The following is a 20,798-nucleotide window of genomic DNA, read 5'->3' on the forward strand; positions in this document are numbered from 1 at the left end:
GCTGGGGGCTGGAATACGCTATACCAAGTGCAAAAACGCAGCTTTGCGGATATAAACGGCACTCACATGAGGAACGTTTTGCTGGTATACTATACAGGTATAAAGAACGAGGAGTACTTGTGGCACCTTAGAGACTAACACATTTATTTGGGCATCAGCTTTCGTGGGGTAAAACCCACTTCATCGGATCTGATGACGTGGGTTTTAGCCCACGAAAGCTTATGCCCAAATAAATTTGTTAGTCTCTAAGGTGCCACAAGTACTCCTCGTTCTTTTTGCTGATACAGACTAACACGGCTACCCCTCTGAAACCTATACAGGTATAGCTACCCTGGCAAATCGTTCCTAAGGTAGATCTGGCTTTAAATTCCTAAGTCACTTAGGCACCTTTGAAAATTTGACCCTAAGACTGGTATTTTTAAAGGCATCTAAGGAAATGAGGTGCCTAAATCTCATTAACTTTCAATGAGAGTTGGGTGTCCAACTGCTCTTTGTGCCTTTGAAAATCTCCTTATAAGTCACTTTTGGAAATTGGATGGAGGCTCCTAAGTCACACAGGCTCATGTCCTTCAAGGTATTTAGGGAGCCAACGCCCACTGATTTCCTTAGGTGTGTTTGAAAATGGTACCGGTGATTGCTAAAGAAATGCAAAGCACCTGCTTTCACAGGGCCAAATGGATGAAAGTGACGTCAGTGGGAGCAGGGGTCAGCTCTCAGCCTGCTTCTATCCCCTGGGGATAGTAAATTTGACATCACTGCATACCTGCAACTGCTGCAGGTAAACCCCAGGCCGGAGTAATAAAGCTCCGATTGCCTCCAGGGGAAGGACACCGCTAGAGAAAGGATGTTACAAACAAATAAAATAAACTACAACCAGCCAAATGACAATAAGGAAGGATGTGGGGGATCTCTCGAGAACCCTGTTCTTAGTAATTACCTGCCACTTACAGCCCTAACATGGTCACTTCATTTCTTTTTGCAGTCATTTAATCAAATAACCTTGAAGTATGCACAGCTATGTGGCAAGACAGCTTCTTAGAAGCTCAAGAACTGGTATGCTCAGGGCACGCAAGTCAGCATGGGCCTCTTTAATTGCAGGGGCTACTTAAGCCATGAAATGTGACTTCTCACATGATAGGAGCCTGACCGAAGTGTCTGCCCAGCCCCAGAGCTCTGACTTCGCTGCTCACAGCGCCTCGCCTGTGGATCCTTCTGCCTGCTAAAGCAGGGGACGCCTGCCGCAGGATGACATCTGGACATGGCCCAGCAAGCACAGGAGAGAAGCTCTTCATGATGGTCACCCCCTTTGCTACGCGGTTTTCCTTCAAGAAGGTGAAGGTGGAAGAAGATGAGAGGAGCCCGTTGTTACCAGAGGTAAACCCTGGGTTTGTGTTACACGCTGGCCTGGCTTTGTGCTTCTCTTTGGAGTATGTGGGGGTCACGCTCTGTGACTCAGCTTAACTTCAAACCCGGAACTGATTTCAGGGGTCTTAGGAGCTCCTGAAAATAAAAGTCTCCAGTGTTCTGGGGGGGGGGAAATGGACAAAATCCTTTGGCCCTAAGCTCTGTTCTTCGTCAGGGAGGGGCACACCTGGAGCATCTCCACTGAAGTCAAGAGCCACTCCTGACTTGTGCTGATGAGCCCGATTCTTGCCCTGGCTTAAATCTCTAAGGTTACAACATGTTCCCGAAGTCATTCGCTCCCTTCCGCCCCACAGTTCTGCTCTCCATCTGCTGTGTGCTTCCCTTCCTGTGCTTGCCACTAACGCTAATCACGTCTGGCATCAGGCTGAGCAAACTAAGGTGGACCTAGAGGCCTTGTTTGCCATGGGGTGTCATGAGGCAGAGGCTGGGTTCAGCTTTCTGTCTCCAGCACCTGGGCTGGGCCTGGGATGGAATTGGCCTGCCTACCCCTCTTCTGGTGGCGGCACAGGGTTCCTCCTCCCAACATCTGTCTGTCACTCAAACCCTTCCGCTGGGCTTCCCAGTGAGTTGTCATGACACAGAGGCCCATTGGTGGTTCACTACTCTGTCAGCAAGTCCTAGCAGGCCTGACAAACTCGCCACACCTAACACTCTGCGGTCATGGTGCTTACCCAAACACTGATGTAAGGTATCAAAGGCTGGCCGATGGCACGCTGGTCACTAGCATCGTAGTGAACTGTCTGTACTGAGACTGTACAGGGAATTGTGTCTCTATTTGGAAAGAATGTTTTCACATCTGGAACAAGGCAGAAAGGACAAACAGCTGTTCTGCCAGGCAAAGAAAGTGTCATTTGCATATTAAGTCAGGTTGGGAGGGGATGTGAAACTGTTGTGGCAGAGCAGACTGGAGTGTGAACGCCAGGGGCCATCCTGACTGTGGGAACAAAGACAATAAGGAGATGCAAAGGAACATTTTGTTCTCCATTTGCTGGGGAAACCCCTTGGAGGGCGTGGGGAAATCAGGACAGCCTGGATCTTGGTATGACTGAAAATTGGCAGCTCGGTCAAAGAGGGAATCCTGGGAAGAAGCCCCCCTGGACTGACTAGGAATGGGAACCACTAATCAGTTTGTTGTCTTTGTAACCATTCTCTTTCCACTGGCAGGGCCCGACCCGCATGTGACTCGGTCACTCTCAGCTCTTTGTTCATAAACATGTATTTGCTTTCATCATAACTAGATCACTGTGCAAAGTTATTACAAAGGTCCTGATCCTTGTAGCCACCCAGACCCAGCTGTGTGTATGCTGTCTCTCCAGGGACAGCGGCCTTGGTGGTCACTGTGAGTGTCCAGTGCCAGGGCTGGACACTGCTGCGAGAGGCTTCCGAGGCATTTGGGGACTGGTGTACGCCAAGGGCAGAGTAAAGGCTGGCAGAGCTTCCAGGTAGATTGTCTGGGAGGCAAACAGGCTGGGGGGCTGACCCCCAGTTTAGCACCAGCAGGTCTCCCCCTTGCTGAAGCAGGGGGGTAACAAGGTGACCCACAGTCCTGGCAGCCCGAGGGAGCGTCCCAGTGAAATGTAGGAGCTTGGAAGGGAAGGCCAGAAGGGAACAAAGTAGAGCACTGTATTGCTCTGTTCTATGGCTCCTGAGTTTGACTGGGGAAGATAGTATCACCAATGTAAGCAATGACTCACTTATGCTTGAGTAAAACCAATAGATCAGAGCAAGGTAAAGCAAAGCCACTGTACACCATGCCACCCACAGGCCTCTGGGGCTGTCTACGGCTTCCACTTTGGCTTTTTAAAATGGGCTTTGTATTAACAAACAGGTATAAGGCAGTAACCGCCTCGTGCAGCCTTGATCAATGCAAACCGGGAGAACCACCGCTAAAGAAACACTGCCCTCCTTCTGGTAATAGAGCAACGACTAGAGACAGGCTACAGGGAACAGCCTCTTCTCTTAGCCATATTGCAGCCCAGTCCTGGCCCGGACCCCGCAGAGCAAACACCGGACAAAAAAGTGCCCCCTCTCCGCCCCTCTTCGGAGCTCTGAAATCTCTCTTGCCACAGCTGCTCTTTTTCAGTTCAAGGTCTTTTCCCCTGCACCGCCCCATAGGTTTCTGCTGCAGCTAAGGAGCCTGGCTCCTTGTTTGCTCATGGCAGCGAGGGATCCCTGCTACTGCTCTCCCAGCTCTAGCAACAGTGGTGAACCGCTGGTGCAAAACCAGATGGGCGCACTCATAGCTTTGGAGAGAATGGCCAGCGTTGGACACGTTTCCTTCTGGGGACTTTAAAAACACCAACCCTCCCCCCCAACCAGAAAACTTGCAGGACATTTGTCCCTGGTCCCCTCCCCTTTGCTAACTACCCCATACCCGGGCCAGCTGTTGGCCCTATGCAGGATTGAACCTCAAATGTTCAAAAATCAGGAGTCAGCTCATCAAAAATCAGGAGATTGGCTGTAAAGTCAGGAAATGATGTAAAAATAATAGCTGTGGTGTTCTTTTATTGGCCTTCTGCTTTCTGAGCCTTTCGGGTGCACTGGGGTCCCATTTGGAAGTTTTCTGCACAGCCAGGAGGGCTAGAAACTTACTTTTCCTTTAAAGAATGAAGGCTGGAATCATCCCATATCCACTTGACTCCAGGAGCTGGGGCTTTAAGGAAACAATAATGATCATGAGATTCATGGCAAAATCAGGAGAGTTGACAACACTGCAAGTACGTTACTGCTTGCTGTGCCCGGGGACTCCTCACTCTTCCGACACACCACACAGTCTGTCTTTGAGAGCTTTGAAGTGGAGTGTTAGACGCATTTCCTACAGTATCTTGCACAATGGCTGCAGATTAGCGGAGAAGAGAGGCTGTTCAGGAAGCCCGCTGCTGACTGAATGGGGTGCCAGTTTTGCATGAGAAGGAATTAAATAGCTGAAGATCTAGCTATTGCTTCTATGGCTTCATAGAATGGCAAATCCAGATACAGTTTGCATCTCTTTTGTACCCTGTTCTAGAACAAAGGGCTTACCATGCTAATGAAGGCCATTTGAAACGTTCGCTTCCTTAAGCAATAATTGTGCTGGGGGAATCGATCCTTAACCCAATGCATTAACATCCTACATAATCAGGGAGGCTGCAAAAAAACGTTTTGAGGGGGTGGGGGAAGCGACAAAGTTTAAGTGCAACCGAGAAAAACTTTAGCCAAGTTGGACTCTTGTCCAGGAGCCCCAGTGGGGCAGGGCTTCCCAGAAGAGAGGACACGCTTGTGCGTTTCTGCTCCTCACTGAGCCAGGAAATGATCTGTTCTCTCTCTCTCCCACCAATCAGGCACGCCGACTGGGCAAGCTGCTTTCTTCACCCAACGTCCCTGGCCCCCTGTTCTCTCCCGCTGGAGACCCAGACACTGGATTGCCAGAGAAGCACCCAGGAAAATGGGATCTTCTACTGCCTCCCGGCCACAACCTGGATTCCTGCAGTTATTGCATTAAGTACCTGACCTTCCTCTGGAACCTCTTGTTCTCTGTGCTGGGTTTGCTGATCTTGGCCTTTGGGATCTGGGGGCTCCTGGACAAGGAATCCCTGGTAAGTGAGCGTATAGCCCACCTGGGCTCTGACCCCATGCTCTTCTTTGTCCTGGTGGGTCTGGCCGTCAGCACCATCTCTCTGGCAGGCTGCATGGGAGCGCTCTATGAAAACATCTGCCTGCTGAAGTTCTTTACTGGGGGAGTCATCGCTTTTGTCATCTTGGAGATTCTCGGCGGGCTCGTACTGTATTCTCTGAGACACCAGATCAAGGGCTCCCTGCAGAACACCATGCTGGTGGCTGTCCTAAGGTACCAGGATGACCCAGATCTGAGATTCATCATGGACGAAGTTCAGATGGGCTTGCAATGCTGCGGCGTGGAGTCCTACCAGGACTGGAAAATGAACATGTGAGTGCAAAGGTTTGGGCTACAGCCACGTTGTCTGGCTCACTTGGGAGGCAGTGGAAAATCTCGGCTTTGGGCTAGCAAAGCACCCTGGCATTCCTAGTCCAAGTGCTCCTGGCATGGAGGAGAGCCAGCATCAGCTGACTCAGCTCCTGGCTACAAGCTCATGCTGCAGCTGCCGGTGCAGCTTCCTAGCAGGTCTGGCTGAACACGGGCAAGAGGCGTGTTACAGCCACATGCCTTCAGCCTCGCTTATGCTGCATCTGGTGCAGGGTAATAAATAGTAAAGCCGCCTTGCAAAGCTCATGGAAACTTACCAGCCCAGGCACAATCTGCGCTCCCCCTCCTTTCTGTACTGGGAGCGAGGCTAGATCTCCACAAGGCGGTTGTAAAGCACTCATGGGCCTGGCCTCCGTAGGGCGGCTCTCCGTGTGGACTGAGAGCCAGGTGGGTGGACAGACACTAGAGGAAAGCTGTTGTGTTCCCACGAGGAGTGAGCGGACGAGATTGGGCCATGGGAAGATGCTGGTCTACAGTGCTGGAGCCCCGAACTTCCCCACGTTCTCCTGCAAGGGAGGCTCTTTGCTTTGCTTTTTCTTCTTACAAAAACCCAGAGAAACTGCAGGGCAGGGCAGGGCAGCTCCGGTGCAACCTCAAGGCTCTGGGCCCTCCCTCTATTGCTTGGCTGGCACGTGCATTTGTATATGGTGGGGAGTCTATCTCCTGGTGGGGTGTGGGAGCGGGGGTGGGCTGAGGAAATGACACCATTAAACCAACCTGAGAGAGGGGCTGGCAGGTAACGTTTCTGCTCAGGTTCCAACCGCCAACCCCAGACTTGTGCTCCAGTTCCGATTCGAGCCTAGTGCAGCTTGGCCCACTTAACAGAGGGGTCTCAGAGTAGAACCGCTGCAGCCTTTCCTGGCCGTGGGAGATGGACCCCGAAGCTGCAGCTCAGGGGTTCTCTCTGCTCGCAGTGAGCAGCGCCGGCTGCTGCGATGGTGAGCACCAAAGCACTGGGGTCCTCCAGTCACCCCCCGAGAGACTGATGGATTCTTTTTGGTCCCTCACAGGTATTTTAACTGCAGCTCCCCCGGTGTGCAAGCCTGCGGTGTTCCCGCTTCCTGCTGTCTGAATCCCCTGGAGAACGGCACCATCACAAACTCCCAGTGTGGCTTCGGAGCCCTCGGCATGGAGGAGTTTGCGGCTCAAAGTATCATCTCCCTCGGCGGCTGCGCGCCCCAGCTGAGCCGGTGGCTTCACAGTCACAGGGGGGTGCTGAGCGCCTGCTTTGTGTTTCTGATCCTGGTTGAAGTCGGAGGCTTCTTACTGGCAACCAAGTTACTGGCAGACCTGGCATTTGCCAGAGCGCGAGGGCGGCAGCCAGGGGCTTGGTGACTCGCCGCCCGTGGCTGGAAGTCAGGGCTGGATCCTGGGGTGGAGCTTCAAGCCGATGTGATAGAAACGGGGGCTCTGAACCGCTGTCCAGCAGGGCAAGATGGACGGGCTGGGCCCACTGCTGAGCTCGGGTTCTCTGAGGCCTTGTGCTGTGGGAAAGGCTGTCTGGTAGAAGCTCCGGTGTGAATCTAAGCCGGGCTCGTTGTCTCGGCGTGACCCCCTCGGTGGACACGCTGATTCCAGTGTGAAACGGCGCTATCGTTCCAGCTGGTGTCCCGTGAAAAGGGGGTGGAACCACGCCAAGAAAAGCCCCCCGTGCACTGGCAAGAGGGCCGCTGGTGGGAGGGGGGGTTAGTTCTGGGACTAGTCTGGCCCAAGCAGGGAACTCCACTGGCCCCACTGAGCCTGCTTCAGCGGCTCCCTGGGCTGCGGGAGATCAGAGTTGATCCCTCTGTGCCTGGCTGGAGCAGCAGGGCGTGTGCAGGAGAAACAGCCCACCTGCACCTGACTGCTGCTAGGAGACCCTCTCTCAGCAGCTCTGACCTCTGTCACGGAGGGGGGAACCCCAGGCCTTCAGCTGAGTGCAAGAGTTCCTATGCCCCCCCCCCGTCTCCAGCCCCTGTGTGCTGCCTGCCTCCCATCTCCGGCTTGCTGTGGGGAGGCCGTGCCCTGCCCAGCTGGGGCTGGAAAGCTTTGTAGTTACCTGGCAAATAAATCTCTACCTGTACCATGACTGTAGAGGAGGGAGTGCCTGGGAAGGGCCACTCCCCCCCAGTGAGATACCATGCAGGGCAGACAGAGCAAGTGAGCCCCCGAGGAGTGACAATCGCTGAGTCCAACTGCTCCGCTGCTAGAAACCGCTGCCTTGCAGGTCTAGGCCGGACGCGCCCAGCGGCGGCCATCTCGCTTCCCCTTAAGCCCACTCCTGGCCGTGGGAAGTGAAGGGCCAGATTGCCCTACCCTCAGCAGGGGCGGGGGTTAAAGGCCCAATCCAACAGCCCCCTCCGCTGACTGCACTGGGCCTCAGCCAGGCCTTGCAATGAGATGCAGCCTGCAGAACAGAGCCGTGGCCCTGCTTGGCTGTGCAGAGCTGAGCCTTGAACGCCAGTGCTGGCTGCCCCGGCCCGGCCTGGCCCAGCCCGGCTGACTCAGAGGCTCCTAGCTGGCCTGCTTGGTGCAGCCCGCATGCTACGGCATCCTCTGCCCCCGGTTCCTTCCCCTCCCACCCCCAAGGGGAATCTCCGGGTGACTAATGTTTGCCCGGCCCTTGCAGGATGTGAAGTGCTCAATTAGGGCTTTGTGCTGAGTGGGAAACTGCCCCAGCTGCTCCCTCTGCCTCGCCTCCTGGCACAGCTGTATCAATTATCCATGGGCAAAGGAGGCCGGGCTCCCAGCTTCCAGAGCTGCTTACACAAGCAGCTTCTCTCAAATCAGTACCACAAAACACCTTGAACCTTGGCCCCCTCCTTTCACCCAAGCAGCCAGGGTTTATGCTGCCTCTGTGGAGCCCACCCCCTGCAAGCAGGGAGTTCTCTGCTCCTCCCCAGAGGTGGCTGCATGTCCCCGGGGCTGCCTGCTTCTTGCCTGAGAAGCATGTTTTGAGACAAGGGGCAGGGGAAGTTTTAAGGAGGAGAGCTGCCTGGCCTTGGGGGGGATGTCTGTCTGAAAGCATTTTCACTGAAAAATGGGGAGGCTTGGTGGGGGGGGTGATGCCTGGGTTTTGGCAAGTGCTGGTAATTAGCCCATATAATCCACCTTCTGCAGTTTATGGTAATGTAAAGCTACCCTGGCTCCTGCAGAGAGAGAACCTGCCCCAGCCCTAGGCATCTGTGAAGAACATCACGCAGACAAGGCTGCTAATCCACAACAGAGGGAGGATCATTCTACACTTCACACTGCAGCCGCGGCTCCCCCCACTCCCCTGTTTGCTGAGTCTGCAGCCCTAGTGAAAATTCCAGGGCTTTCAAACAATTAGCACACGTTAAATGCCAAATCCCACTGGCCTGGCTCCAGCAGGCTGGGCAAGCTGAGAGGTGAGTGAGACTGGTGGTACACAGCGTGTTTGGGGAAATCCCGTGTTAAGCAACATGTCCAAGCTGCATGGGAGAGTCAAGGGTGGAATAGAGCTGGCTCGGAAAGCCAGGTCAGACTCAGAGCAGATTTGACTGAGCGTGTTTATTTTAAAGAGCTTGTTCAGGCTGGTCTGGTCACTAGCAGCAAAAGCGCTGCAGCCCCCTCTGTATAAATAGTGACAATCCGAGGGCTGCCATGAGACACACGCTCAGGGCTGGCTAGATGATGCCGTACTGCGCCAGCTCGTGGAGTTCCAGGTGACTGAAAGCTTCCCAGGGGCAAATCACGGTGATGTCTGAAAGGGGAAAACCAGAGAGAGGCAGGTGTCAGCGTGAGCCAGGGTCTGGCTGCTGTCTGGGCAAAGCGCTCTCCCCAGCACTGCTGCTTGGCATTGTCCCTGCTCTGGGCGCCCCTAGTCCCAGTTGGCTCGTTCCATGCCAGCGCGTCCTGCCTGTCCAGTGGAGATCGGTGCCACGGGGCTGGGCCCTGTTTACCCAGGGCAGAGCTCTCCCCCGGGCACTCTGCCTTTGTTCTGGAAGTTCATTCTCTGGTGCAGGGGGAATGGGGCCTGCAAAGGGGGAGGGACGGGGCGGCACAGGGAATTAAGGCACAAGTTCAAGTCCTGCTTTAGGCCATATGTGAAATTGACCCATGTGCAGTCTCTCCTGGTTCCATTTATCCACAGCAAACCCAGTCAGGGCTCGGCTGGCAGCCACTTCTCCGGAGGGGACCAAGGGGGTGGGGAGCTGCAGGTCAGGGCTGAGCTGGGGGGGAGGAGAGTCCAGCACAAGCCGTGGTGGAAATGCAGAGGGGGTTTGATATCTGCACAGCTGTGAGCCTCTCCCCAGGGCTGAGGTGCCTCTGCAGAGCAGGGTGGGGGCGGCCTGGCCCCTGACGTTAATCTCTCCCTTTCATATGCAACACATTCCCTATTTCCAAACCAGTCAAGCACCAGCTGCTCGGTTACCTGTTCCCAGCCCCTCCATGCCAGGGATGTCATCACCGAACCTGCAAGGAGAGACACCATTACATCACTCTCCCTGCCCTGGGCTCAGCCGGGAGCATCCCTGCCCACCCCCAGCGAGCTGTGACCCCCAGCTCTGCATGGAGGGGTGTGGGACGAGGGGCTGGACAGAGGGAGCCTCTCCAGCAAATACCCCTCGCTGGCTTACTGGCCAGAAACCCAGCCTTGAAAGAGCCCATTGCCTCAGTCCCCACAGCACCGTAGGGCAGTGGGGTGGCTGTGGTTCTTTGTCCCCTAAGGGAGAACTGAGCTCTAGGCAGTTCACTCTGGGTGTGGAGCCTTTGCAGAAGACCTGACACCCGGTCTGCTCTGCCGAGTCCTGCAGAATCCCACTGCTGCGTTGTCCTGCATGAACTGCTGAGCCCCCGGCTGGCTGCGTCTCCCTGGACGTGGTCAGTGAACGGGCGATAGGGGTGAGAAGACCTTCATGACTCTGGTTCTCGGTGCAATGGGTGGTCTCTCATTTCGCTGCTGTTCGGGGCACTCCTTTCTCTTTGTTAAAGCCCCCACCAAGGTCTCCCTGCTCTGTTGCCAGCGGCTCCCCTCCTTCCGCATTGTTGGGCTGTCCTGCCACCCCGACCTGCTCGAGTCCCCTCTAGCCTCACATGGGTTCCCCTAAAGACACTATTCGGGGGGGGAGTGGATGAGGGCAGGGCTCTGCTGTGAGACTGCCCCGCCCCCGAGCTCTCTGGGGATTAAATGCTCAGGGGTTGCAGCTGTTACAGCTGGGGGGCAGAGCCCAGGCCCAGAGGTTAGTCCTGGCCAGAAGGGGCTGGCAGTGCACTGAGCCCCTGGGTTAGGCAAGTCACCGTTGGCATCTGCCGGGGACCATGCCCTGCCTGCTCACCGGTACAGGGAGACCAGACTCTGCGAGAGCAGCACTCCCACCCTACGTGCTCACCCTTGGGTCCCCTTCTTGGGTGGCTTGCTCTTGAACTGCCTGGTTTGCCTCTGCTTGAATTTGGGGGGCCCTTTCCTGGGGGTGACTGGCCCTCCAGTCACCCTGGTGGCCGACTTGATCTCCAGCTTTGGGGGCTCCAGGCTCATGGCTGCGGTGGGGTGTCAGCTGCTGGTGCAGTCCCCCTGGCTCCAGGTCCCGGCTTCTCCCTGCAAGTCACACGTTTGGAGGCAGAGAGAAGGAAAGAGAATTGGCTACGTGAGGGGAGCAAGGCGATGGTGGCCCACGGTGCCTGCTGAGACGGGCCATCAATGCAAACGTACTACTGCCTTCCTGGGTGGGCTAGCGGCAGCTGGAAGGGATCTAGATGCCCAAGTCTCTGTGCCTGAACTAGACCCACCCCTCTTAGCGCAGGGTGTAGCAGCAGGCGCCTCAACCCAGCTGCTGCTAGAGGGGGGACGCAGCGGCACCCCAGCGGGTGTGGGTCACCCAAGGCTGCTCGCTCCTGGGAGCAGGGAATCTGGGTGCAAGATGGGTGGTGCATGGGATCACACCTCCCTCTAGTGGCTGACTCACTAACTGACAGCCTGTTACCGCTTTCGCTCGTGGGGCAGGGGGATGCGCTTTCTGGTGCGGAGCAGCCACAGTTCAATCCCCACCCGTGACCCTGGATGGAGATTTTCAGTGCCCGCAAGGGGCCGTAGCTACCCAGCTCCTGGGAACGAGTGGGAGCTGGGTGGCCAACCCCCAGTCAGCTCTGGCCCTCCCGCCCAGGGGGCTGGTGCATACAAGAGGCCAAGAACAGTGCTGGCTAGCTAGGGAGTGGGATGCAGACCCCTCCCATGCCTTTTAAACGAAAGCTTTAGCCACTCACCCGCCCAGAGTGGGCCAGGGCTCCGTTCCATGGCTCGGTGACCCACTTGCCAGGCCCCCCACGCCTGCTGCAGAAGAAAAGCTCCTGCAACCTTGGAATTAGCTGAGCTCAGACAGCTCTAAGCTCATTACTGCAAGGACACTGACATGGGACAAAGCGGGGGCTTTAGCGTCTATTTCTTTAAACAGCAAATCCCTGAAGTTACAACTGTTTGCTCCTTCTCCCCCGACCTCCACCATCCCGACTCTCATTCCAAGCCTGTCGGGAACCTGAGGGCAGAGAGGGCTGAATGAATCTGGGAGGCTCTTTGCTGGGTGCTGTTATTGCTTCTGACACTGGGTGCTGGGAGCAGCTGGCGTCCTGGCAAAAGGAAGATCTGAGCATGCAAGGTCAGCTCGGCTGCTGGGCCCAGCACTGTGCAGAGGTCTCTTCCCGCCGGTTAGTGTGCAGAAAGCCCTGGGGTCACACGCTTAGCCGTGTGCATGGCGGATAACGTGCCACAGCGTGTTAACAAGGACGGGAACAGCACCTGCGTGGGACTGAAACGTCCCTGCTGGCTTGTTTTAAACTGTGCGTTTGCAAGGACAAAACAGGTCCTTTCTCCCTGGGACTGCAGGCCCTGAAGTCTGCGCTCCAGGGCGCTGATCCAGCACATGTGTCAGTATGGGCTGCTGCAAGCACAGGAGTTATTGGGTCCCAATTGAGCTAAAAGTCATATATATTTCAAAAGACAGAGATCCAGGTCTACAGCTAATGTGTCGCAAGATTAGCATTTAAAATGAGCTCTCAGAGACAGTTCACTGTGGATGCTGCTGGTTGCATTTCCCTTCTCTGGGGCTGTGAAAATAGCCTAGTCGAGCGACAGTTTGATCATGTAATGAGACTGTCCCACAATGCATACCCACCAAGGGCAGAATTAAGGTTACACGGGCAAGCTTAATTCTGGCATTTTCTAGCTTTTGAGGGGAAGGACGGAGCTGTTAGGAGATAAATATAAAGGGACATGATGAAAGGGGGAGGGATGGATAGCTCAGTGGTTTGAGCATTGGCCTGCTAAACCCAGGGTTGTGAGCTCAATCCTTGAGGGGGCCACTTAGGGATCTGGGGCAAAAATCAGTACTTGGTCCTGCTAGTGAAGGCAGGGGGCTGGACTCGATGACCTTTCAAGGTCCCTTCCAGCTCTATGAGATATGGAGATATACCTATATTATTATTATAAAGAATACAACATAATGACTGGAGAGAGAAGGCAGGTAGGTGATTTCAATGTATCCTTCAGAGCACAAGAAGAGGCCACTCAATCAGTGAAAAGCAGCAGATTTAAAACCAATATGAGGAAAAAGTTTACACAGGGCCCAGTTATCCTGCAGAACTCATTGCCACAAGACGCCATTGAGGCCACAAGCTTAGCTGGACCCACAAAAAGGCTGAACACTTCTGTGGGTAATGAAAACATCCATGAGTTAAAAACAATCTCCCCCCGCACCCAAAGTTTGGAAGGGCCCTTCATGTTTCAGGCCATGAACTGACCTTTGAAAGGAGTAGGTGGAAATGTTATCCTAGAATTGCCTGGGGCTGGGGCGGGGGGCGGGAAATGTTCTGAAAAAGCTGGGGCTGGCCACTGGCGTAGATGGATCCCTGCTCTCGTCCAGCCTGCCAGTTTGTGGGTTCCTGCACTCCGCTCGCCAGCCTCAATGCTGTTCTTTTACCAGTAGCTGTGTGGGACACAGCGCTTTCACTATTCGTTCCTGTGAAACACGAGACCGGAATAACTGGGGGGAGTGCAGCATCCATGACTTCTCCTCGGGCGTTAGCGTCCGGCCCGATTGTGCCTGGGAACCCAAACTCGCCTCCAGGTTGCCAGCTCTCATGATTTTATCACAAGTCTCAGAGCTGGTGTTTTTCTTAAAGCCCCAGGCCCCCTGCATCATGCCATGACGCAGGGATTTCAGCGTAGTAATTTTCTAGCAGTGGCATACGGAACGCAAACCCTAGAGACCAGAGAAATAATGGAAAAAACCCTCTCATGATTTTTTTAAAGCCAATCTTGTATTTTTTGGAGAGGGGAGGGCGCTGACTCATGGTTTCTTGAATGCTCGGGGTTGGTAAATTACTATCACTCCATTGTTTCTAATGGTTTCTGCAGCAGTGTCAGTCTTCTGTCCCCAGGAAACGTCTCCGTTCCAGGGCAAAACAAGCAAAGCATCACCCATTCCAGTCACTCCCAAGTAAAACCACAGGCAATTTAGCAAGGCATATATATAATTTGTGAAAGGAGAAATGGGTTTTTAAAGGCCAGATGCTGGTCTCCCAAAGCCCGTGGGCTAGTATGCTATCCCGCAAGCAGCCCTCCCCGGCTACTCAATAGCCTACTAGCCCCTGGGCATCAAGAGGCCAGATTCTAGCCCCTAGGGTTTATTTCTGGTGGATAAATGATGAGAGTTAGGAGGTGCCTCCAATGAAGCTTGGGTCTTCAACAGCGAGTGCTGTCATACAGCCCCTTACCTGTGAGGGATTTCAGTGATCCCCGACCCAGCCACCTGTGCAGTTCCCAAACGCTGCCCCTTCGAAAGACTGTCCTCCTGGCTTCTCCAACTGCGGAGCATCCCCTTCACCCCACTCGGTGTTCTGTAATCAGGGGCATTCCCTTCTGTTACCAACGCCTCTCAGTGCGGGGGTGGTCTGGTCTGCAAGGCTGCGAGTCAGGAGACTTGGATTCTAGCCTTGCCTTTGCCATGTCTTGATGACGTCACTTCACCGTGCTCTTTACCCCGCTGGCTGGCTGGCGCATTCAGACTAAGCTGTGCAGCCCCTAGCTCACCGGGGCTCTGATCCATGCAAATAATAAAGTGAAGCATAGGTGTAATCTATTAAGCAGTCTCCTGGGCAATAGGGCAACATGTGCCTGTTTGGAGGATAGGGACCAGGGTCAGCAGCTGTTGCAGGTCCTCTCTCTAGTAAGGCTTTAGTTTAACTATTGTCTCAGAAACATTTGGGGACTGATCCACAGGCACTGAAGGCAGTGGGAGTCTTCCCATCAGCTCAGGGGCTTTGGAGCAGGCCCTCAGCACCTAATCCACAGCAAGCCAGAGGAAAAAACTTCTGCAAACAACAACTGGACGGATCTGTGTATCCTGCCTCCTCTGCAAATCCCCAGAGCGGCACTAATCCGAGCGGCCGGTCAACACTCTCCCTTTCAAAACAGTTTTCAACAAAACCAGCCTTTTTGCAAAAGGAACATTTCCCTTCTCTCTGAAATTTTCTATGACCCCCCCTCCCCCAGCGCCGTTTCCAGGATCCACCCACCCCACTTCGCAACTGGAAAAGGGGAAAGAGCAAAAACTCAAAACAGTCCAGTTAAAAAATCCCATAAAATTCATGTTTTAAAGTTTTGCTTTGAAAATTCACCCATCGTGACCAACTCCGGTCCTGAGCCTTTGGAAACGGACCGAGCCGCCCAGAGGTTTGCTACGGGCACTCGGCGGCTCCTTCAGCAGGCTGGAAGTACGAGGACCGCTTGGAGCACCCCAGCTATTATCTAGTTTGGTTCTTCGGTGCCTGTCCAGACTAGCTATCTTGGACCAGTTCATGCCAACAGTCTGATAAGATTCGAATCCGCCCCACATCGGCTAACGGCCCCACGGCCTAGAGTAACGACCCCCTTCGCCCCTCAGAGCGCAGCGGAGGGACCGACTAGGATTTTAAAGACCAAGGAAAGGAAGTACAGTCTCACGCAGGTGGCAGAAGTAGACCGAGACAGGGACGTGAGCGAGACGAAGGCTGGAGCACAGGCACCTTACGTAAGACGCTGAAGAACAGCTACACTTGGTGTATTGAAAGCAGTGGGGATTACTTACCCCGCTGCAGATGTTTCACAGGGCCAGCTGCACTGGGCTGGCACTAGCCCCAGCCAGCTCTGACGCTCTGCGATGGGTCCGTGTCCTATAGACGACACTCTGGATGGTTCTTGCGGGCGGGTGGGTTTATTCTGTTCCTGGCTAATAGGATTATGACCCTTCCTTTAGAAATGGGTAAGCTGATCTCATTTCTAATGGTGTGTACATCAGTCGGGGTGGAGGAGATGAGCATGTGGGTGAGAGAGAGGGCGTTGGGGTAATGCTACCATAACACACTGTCCGTTCCCGCCCGTTTGACTGTGTATTTTATTGTTCCAGAGGGGCATTTGCTCATCTCTCTGGCTCTGCACAATATTTCAGTGTGCAATGGTGTGTTTGGGGTAGAACAACTCCTAGCAAATAATTTATTAGCTGGATTTTGCCTCCTCTTCAGTTTAGAAGCTTGTTGTTGGGAGATCCCTGGCTGGCAATCAACGACCTGGGAGTTCTCATGAGCAGACTTCAGCCTGCAACTCGGCCGTCACAAATATCCCAGACAGCAGAGCTAGGCTGAGCGCAGGATCCTCGACTGGCCCTTTCAGAACCTGCTGCCCCAGCTGCCAATTTAAAATGTGCTTTGCACAAATCTGCAATATTGGGGTCAAATGGGCCGATTCTCAGAACGCTCCTGCCATGAACCACATTTGCTAGAAGCCCGTGCAAAGCGACTGCAACGGGGCTCGGAAAGTGGGCCCAGATCTTTGCAGTGTTCACCAAGCTCGGCCTATGGGCACATGACATTTCCCTTCCGACTCATTATGTGTATTGCCATATGGTTAGAGGGCCCACCCATGGATCCCGGCCCATTGTGCTAGGTGCTGCATGCACGTGTATTCATCAGACAGTCCAAGGAGCACACAAGCTGAGCAAAGACATTAATTAATAGCAGATATAGTGCAATTAACGTGTGACACCAAACAAACCAGGAGACGAAGTCCCTGCCCCGAGGTTCTTACGAGACAGGAAACCCCATGATAACGAGGGATGGGCCCCAGATTCAGCCCATATGGATCCCAAGCTGCTGTCTGATCTTGAAAAGCAGTGAGGTCACCAAGGGCCTGGGACTCTGGCATGCTACCTCATATGACAGCACCCTCCTGGCCGAGGCTAGCAAAGCTGTAAGGCCCCCTCCTGTGCCGATGAAGTAAATGAAAGCCACAGGGCCCCGAGCCACTTGGAAAAATCAGACTAGTTACTTAGCAACCAAGCATGGATTCAGGTGCCTACCTTTGCAAATACTGGCCTTGGGTACTAATGCAAGGGGCGGTCGTTACTGCTGGGTAATTTGCTGTTTGGTATTCTTAGAAACCTAGGAATTGCCAGAGTGGAGCAGAAGAAAGGGACCACCTACTTCGGTCCCCAGTGCTCGACCGTGGCCACGGCTAGGCTGCTTCAGAGGAAGGCACAAGAGGCTACATAATGGGCAGGTTATTCCTTATCCGTCCACTGGGGAAGTTTCTTCCTATCCCCTAGGAGCGAAGCATGAGAGTTGATATCCCTTCCCCATTTTAATCCCATCTACTGTCACGGCCGATGTTCCCCATTCTCCATAGGACTGTCTAATCCTTTTCTGACCACGGCAAAGGTGTTGGCCCCAGTTGACAATAAATATCTGACAGGGAGTCCTATGGGTCAACTGACTATCAAGTACTTCTTCTGATCACTGCTCAAGTTCTTGGCCCAGGTTTCCTGTGGAAGCACCAGTCTGTCTGCTGGATGAGTATCATTCCAAAGCTAATCCCCTGGCACTAAAGCAATTATAAAAAGGCATAATCTCAGTACACTTTAATTGAGCTTCAGGCCCTTCCACTAATTACAATTAGTCAGGCTTCAGCAAATAGGATTATGCGAATCCAGGAATGTTTTAAGGACACCAGCTGAACTGGTCACTTTTCTGATAAAGACAAGGACCCCTGTTAATTACGGATTCCATCTTGAGTTTTAGGAGTGCACACTGCTAAATAGCTAGCAGGTCTTAGTGGCACCCGACTTCATTAGCCAGATTCTGCAGCTGGGGGGGTTGGTTTCCGTCAAGACTTCATTAATCTCAGACTCTGCAGCCAAGGGCACTGCTCTGGAGGGCAGCGTTGTAGGGGGGCTGGTGCTTTCTGACACAGACCCCATAGCAAATGGGAGAAAAATGCTGTCATTTAGCACAAAGAATGCGGAACAGATTCCTCCGCAGCCCCTCTACACCACTCCAGGGTGCGTGGGGCGGGGGAGCAGATCTGTGGTGCCAGGTGCGGCAGGAAATTCCATCGGGGCAAAGCACTGCACCACCCAGGCAGCTCTGGGTCAGCTGCCCTGCCAGGCGTGGTACAGGAGGTGGGGCTCCACAGCACATGCCACGACAGAGCTTCTGTGCTGCGCCAGATGGCACAGCTGCCACTAGGCAGCTCTTGGAAGGTGCTGCAAAATTATTTATGCCTGCGTCATTTTGACCACCACAGCAGCCCCGAGACACAAATGTCGCTTTAAAGCCACCCATGCCCCTTGCATGCCAGGCTAGGCCGTCTGTGCTGCGTCTCCTGGAGGCAGGGAACAGACTCTCCACCATCCTCCTCCAGTCATACAGTGCGCGCTCCCTTCACAGATGCCCAAATCCCTGAAATGCAGCCATATCTAGGGGAGGAGCACCACAGCCATTTGCCAGCGAACCATTCTCAGAGGAGACAGCGAAGGCCACCGTATGCAGTGGAAGCAACAGGGTGGATTTAAGGAGGCAGCAGGCAATTGTTCACACTTCAATCGGAGCGGGACTCCCCAGCTAAAAATCACACACTGACCAACCTGAGCGGTCAGCAGGCTGGTTTTAGATCCCACTTCAAAAACCTGCACCCGCAGCAGCACAGAGCCCCCTAGCACCACACTGGGGCAATGGCCCAGCACTGACCCCAAGGGAACAGCTCTCTTACACTACCTGGGTTTTCAGTGCAGGTCCCCCATGCAAACGCTGATTACCCCTGCTCTTGAGAGAGCCCAAGATCCGATCGCACGGCTGCAAGCCCCTATTCAGCAAAGCCCAGCACTGCAGCTCTGCACTCAACTGCAATTTTGATTGTAAAATCCCCAAAGTTGCTTTTTGCTGTTTATTGAAATGAAAATGAAATTTAATGTGGATAAATGTAAAGTAATGCACATTGAAAAAAATAACCCCAACTATACATACAATATGATGGGGGCTAATTTAGCTACAACAAATCAGGAAAAAGATCTTGGAGTCATCGTGGATAGTTCTCTGAAGATGTCCACGCAGTGTGCAGAGGCGGTCAAAAAAGCAAACAGGATGTTAGGAATCATTAAAAAGGGGATAGAGAATAAGAGGGAGAATATATTATTGCCCTTATGTAAATCAATGGTATGCCCACATCTCAAATACTGCGTACAGATGTGGTCTCCTCATCTCAAAAAAGATATACTGGCACTGAAAAGGTTCAGAGAAGGGCAACTAAAATGATTAGGGGTTTGGAACGGGTCCCATATGAGGAGAGATTGAAGAGGCTAGGACTTTTCAGCTTGGAAAAGAGGAGACTAAGGGGGAATATGATAGAGGTATATAAAATTATGAGTGATGTGGAGAAAGTAGATAAGGAGAAGTTATTTACTTATTCCCATAATACAAGAACTAGGAGTCACCAAATGAAATGAATAGGCAGCAGGTTTAAAACAAATAAAAGGAAGTTCTTCTTCACACAGTGCACAGTCAACTTGTGGAACTCCTTGCCTGAGGAGGTTGTGAAGGCTAGGACTATAACAGGGTTTAAAAGAGAACCGGATAAATTCATGGAGGTTAAGTCCATTAATGGCTATTAGCTAGGATGAGTAAGGAAGGGTGTCCCTAGACTGTTTGTCAGAGGGTGGAGATGGATGGCAGGAGAGAGATCACTTGATCATTACCTGTCCTGTTCACTCCCTCTGGGGCACCTGGCATTGGCCACCGTCGGTAGACAGGACACTGGGCTAGATGGACCTTTGGTCTGACCCAGTACGGCCGTTCTTATCTCTCTAGCAAGCAAGGAAACCTCCAGCCCAGGGAAATAAATGTTATGTTCTTATCTCACAATTCAGAGCTAAGCCAGGCTGTTCAGTGCATTGGACTCAACTGAGATGTTTTGGGGGGAGATCTCCAGGTCCAAAGTGTCACTAGGGATCTATCACCCCCTTATAGAACTGAAAGGGGACCCACAATCAGCAGCTGATTTATACACTCTGCCTCCTGGTTCTACTGCAGTGAGAATGTCTGCTCAGAAGAGGGTGGGATGGACACAGCCACCTCTGCAGAAGTAGTTCCCTCTCCCCTCCAGGAAGAGAAGAGAAACCCCATTTGCTGTTTCTTCATGCGAGGGAACCTCCCCCATTCTCACAACCAGCTGCAAAGTAACAGGTGAGGGAGCAAACTCACTAAAGAACCAACAAAGTGAGGGCACTGCCTGGTGAACAGGGTTTTAATCGTGTGTGGACCAGTGTAGCTTCCCTTTACTAAGCGATAGCAAGCCTGGCAGAGTGCAGACTATATAATCAGTGCAGGCTCAGGCGGCCTCGTTAGAGCGCCGGTATTAAATCTTTGCTGCGAAGGGATACAAAGGGTCTCAGGTTTAGTGTGGCTTAGCAAGGTTCTGCCCTGTTGCGAACACAAGCAGATCCAGCTTTCTCCTTGCAGTTTATCCCATCTGCCGTCAATGGTCTAACGTACACACTTCATTCATCCAAGATGCAGATAAAATCCACACGCTCACCGCCCGGACTGGGTACTTTGCCCCGACTAGGCTGGGGTGCCAAAAGTCAGCTGCAGCCATCTAGGGTTAACCAGAACGAGCAGCATGGCAGAAGGCTGGTGCCATTGCTTGGTAACTGCTGAAACCCCCTTGTGCAAGGACAGGTACCCACGCTGAATACAGTCACCTCTGAGCCCAGTGGGCCAGCAAATCCCACTGGCCCACAGGAAAAGCCATTTCCTCAGGAGGAGGATGGGACAGGTTACAAACCCCAGCGAGGCCTCCTCTGAGAAGAAACACTGGGCTCCGGCAGCCAACCCCATCTGAGGGGCCGACATGCCAGAAAGCCTCAACAACAAGTGCTTACAACATGCTGACGCCTCTAACGAGTTTAGAAAGACACAGCAAACAGGGTGGTTCTAAAGGGCTCCCAGGCTCTCCCAGGGAATCGGCGGTTATGCACTAGGCTCTTCAACTCCAGCCACCAAGCAGCTGGGTGAGGAAGCAGTGCTGAGGATCCGGAGGGGAGCCCAGCTGGCCGTGCATCAGGGGAGAGAGAGGACTATTTATCTAGTC

The 20,798-nt window shown here is 53.4% G+C and overlaps 2 protein-coding genes across 2 annotated transcripts; one reads left to right on the forward strand and one right to left on the reverse strand.

Moving 5' to 3' along the window:
* The first annotated feature begins 1,245 nt into the window (after positions 1-1,245).
* TSPAN10 (tetraspanin 10) lies at positions 1,246-6,761 on the forward strand. The gene is made up of 3 exons (XM_026654617.1): positions 1,246-1,374; positions 4,746-5,350; positions 6,418-6,761. Exons 1-3 carry the CDS (start codon positions 1,246-1,248, stop codon positions 6,740-6,742), a joined length of 1,059 nt encoding a protein of 352 aa, XP_026510402.1. The 3' UTR covers positions 6,743-6,761.
* A 2,221-nt stretch (positions 6,762-8,982) lies between these two features.
* PDE6G (phosphodiesterase 6G) lies at positions 8,983-10,994 on the reverse strand. The gene is made up of 3 exons (XM_024212388.1): positions 10,741-10,994; positions 9,783-9,823; positions 8,983-9,110 (listed from the first exon to the last, which is right to left on the reverse strand). The coding sequence occupies exons 1-3, from the start codon at positions 10,884-10,886 to the stop codon at positions 9,034-9,036; spliced, it is 264 nt and encodes an 87-aa protein (XP_024068156.1). The 5' UTR covers positions 10,887-10,994; the 3' UTR covers positions 8,983-9,033.
* Between the last annotated feature and the right edge of the window lie 9,804 nt (positions 10,995-20,798).

The sequence above is a fragment of the Terrapene carolina genome, unplaced genomic scaffold, assembly GCF_002925995.2.
Source record: "Terrapene carolina triunguis isolate 2854851 unplaced genomic scaffold, T_m_triunguis-2.0 Scaffold192, whole genome shotgun sequence".
In the NCBI taxonomy this organism is placed as follows: domain Eukaryota; kingdom Metazoa; phylum Chordata; order Testudines; family Emydidae; genus Terrapene; species Terrapene triunguis.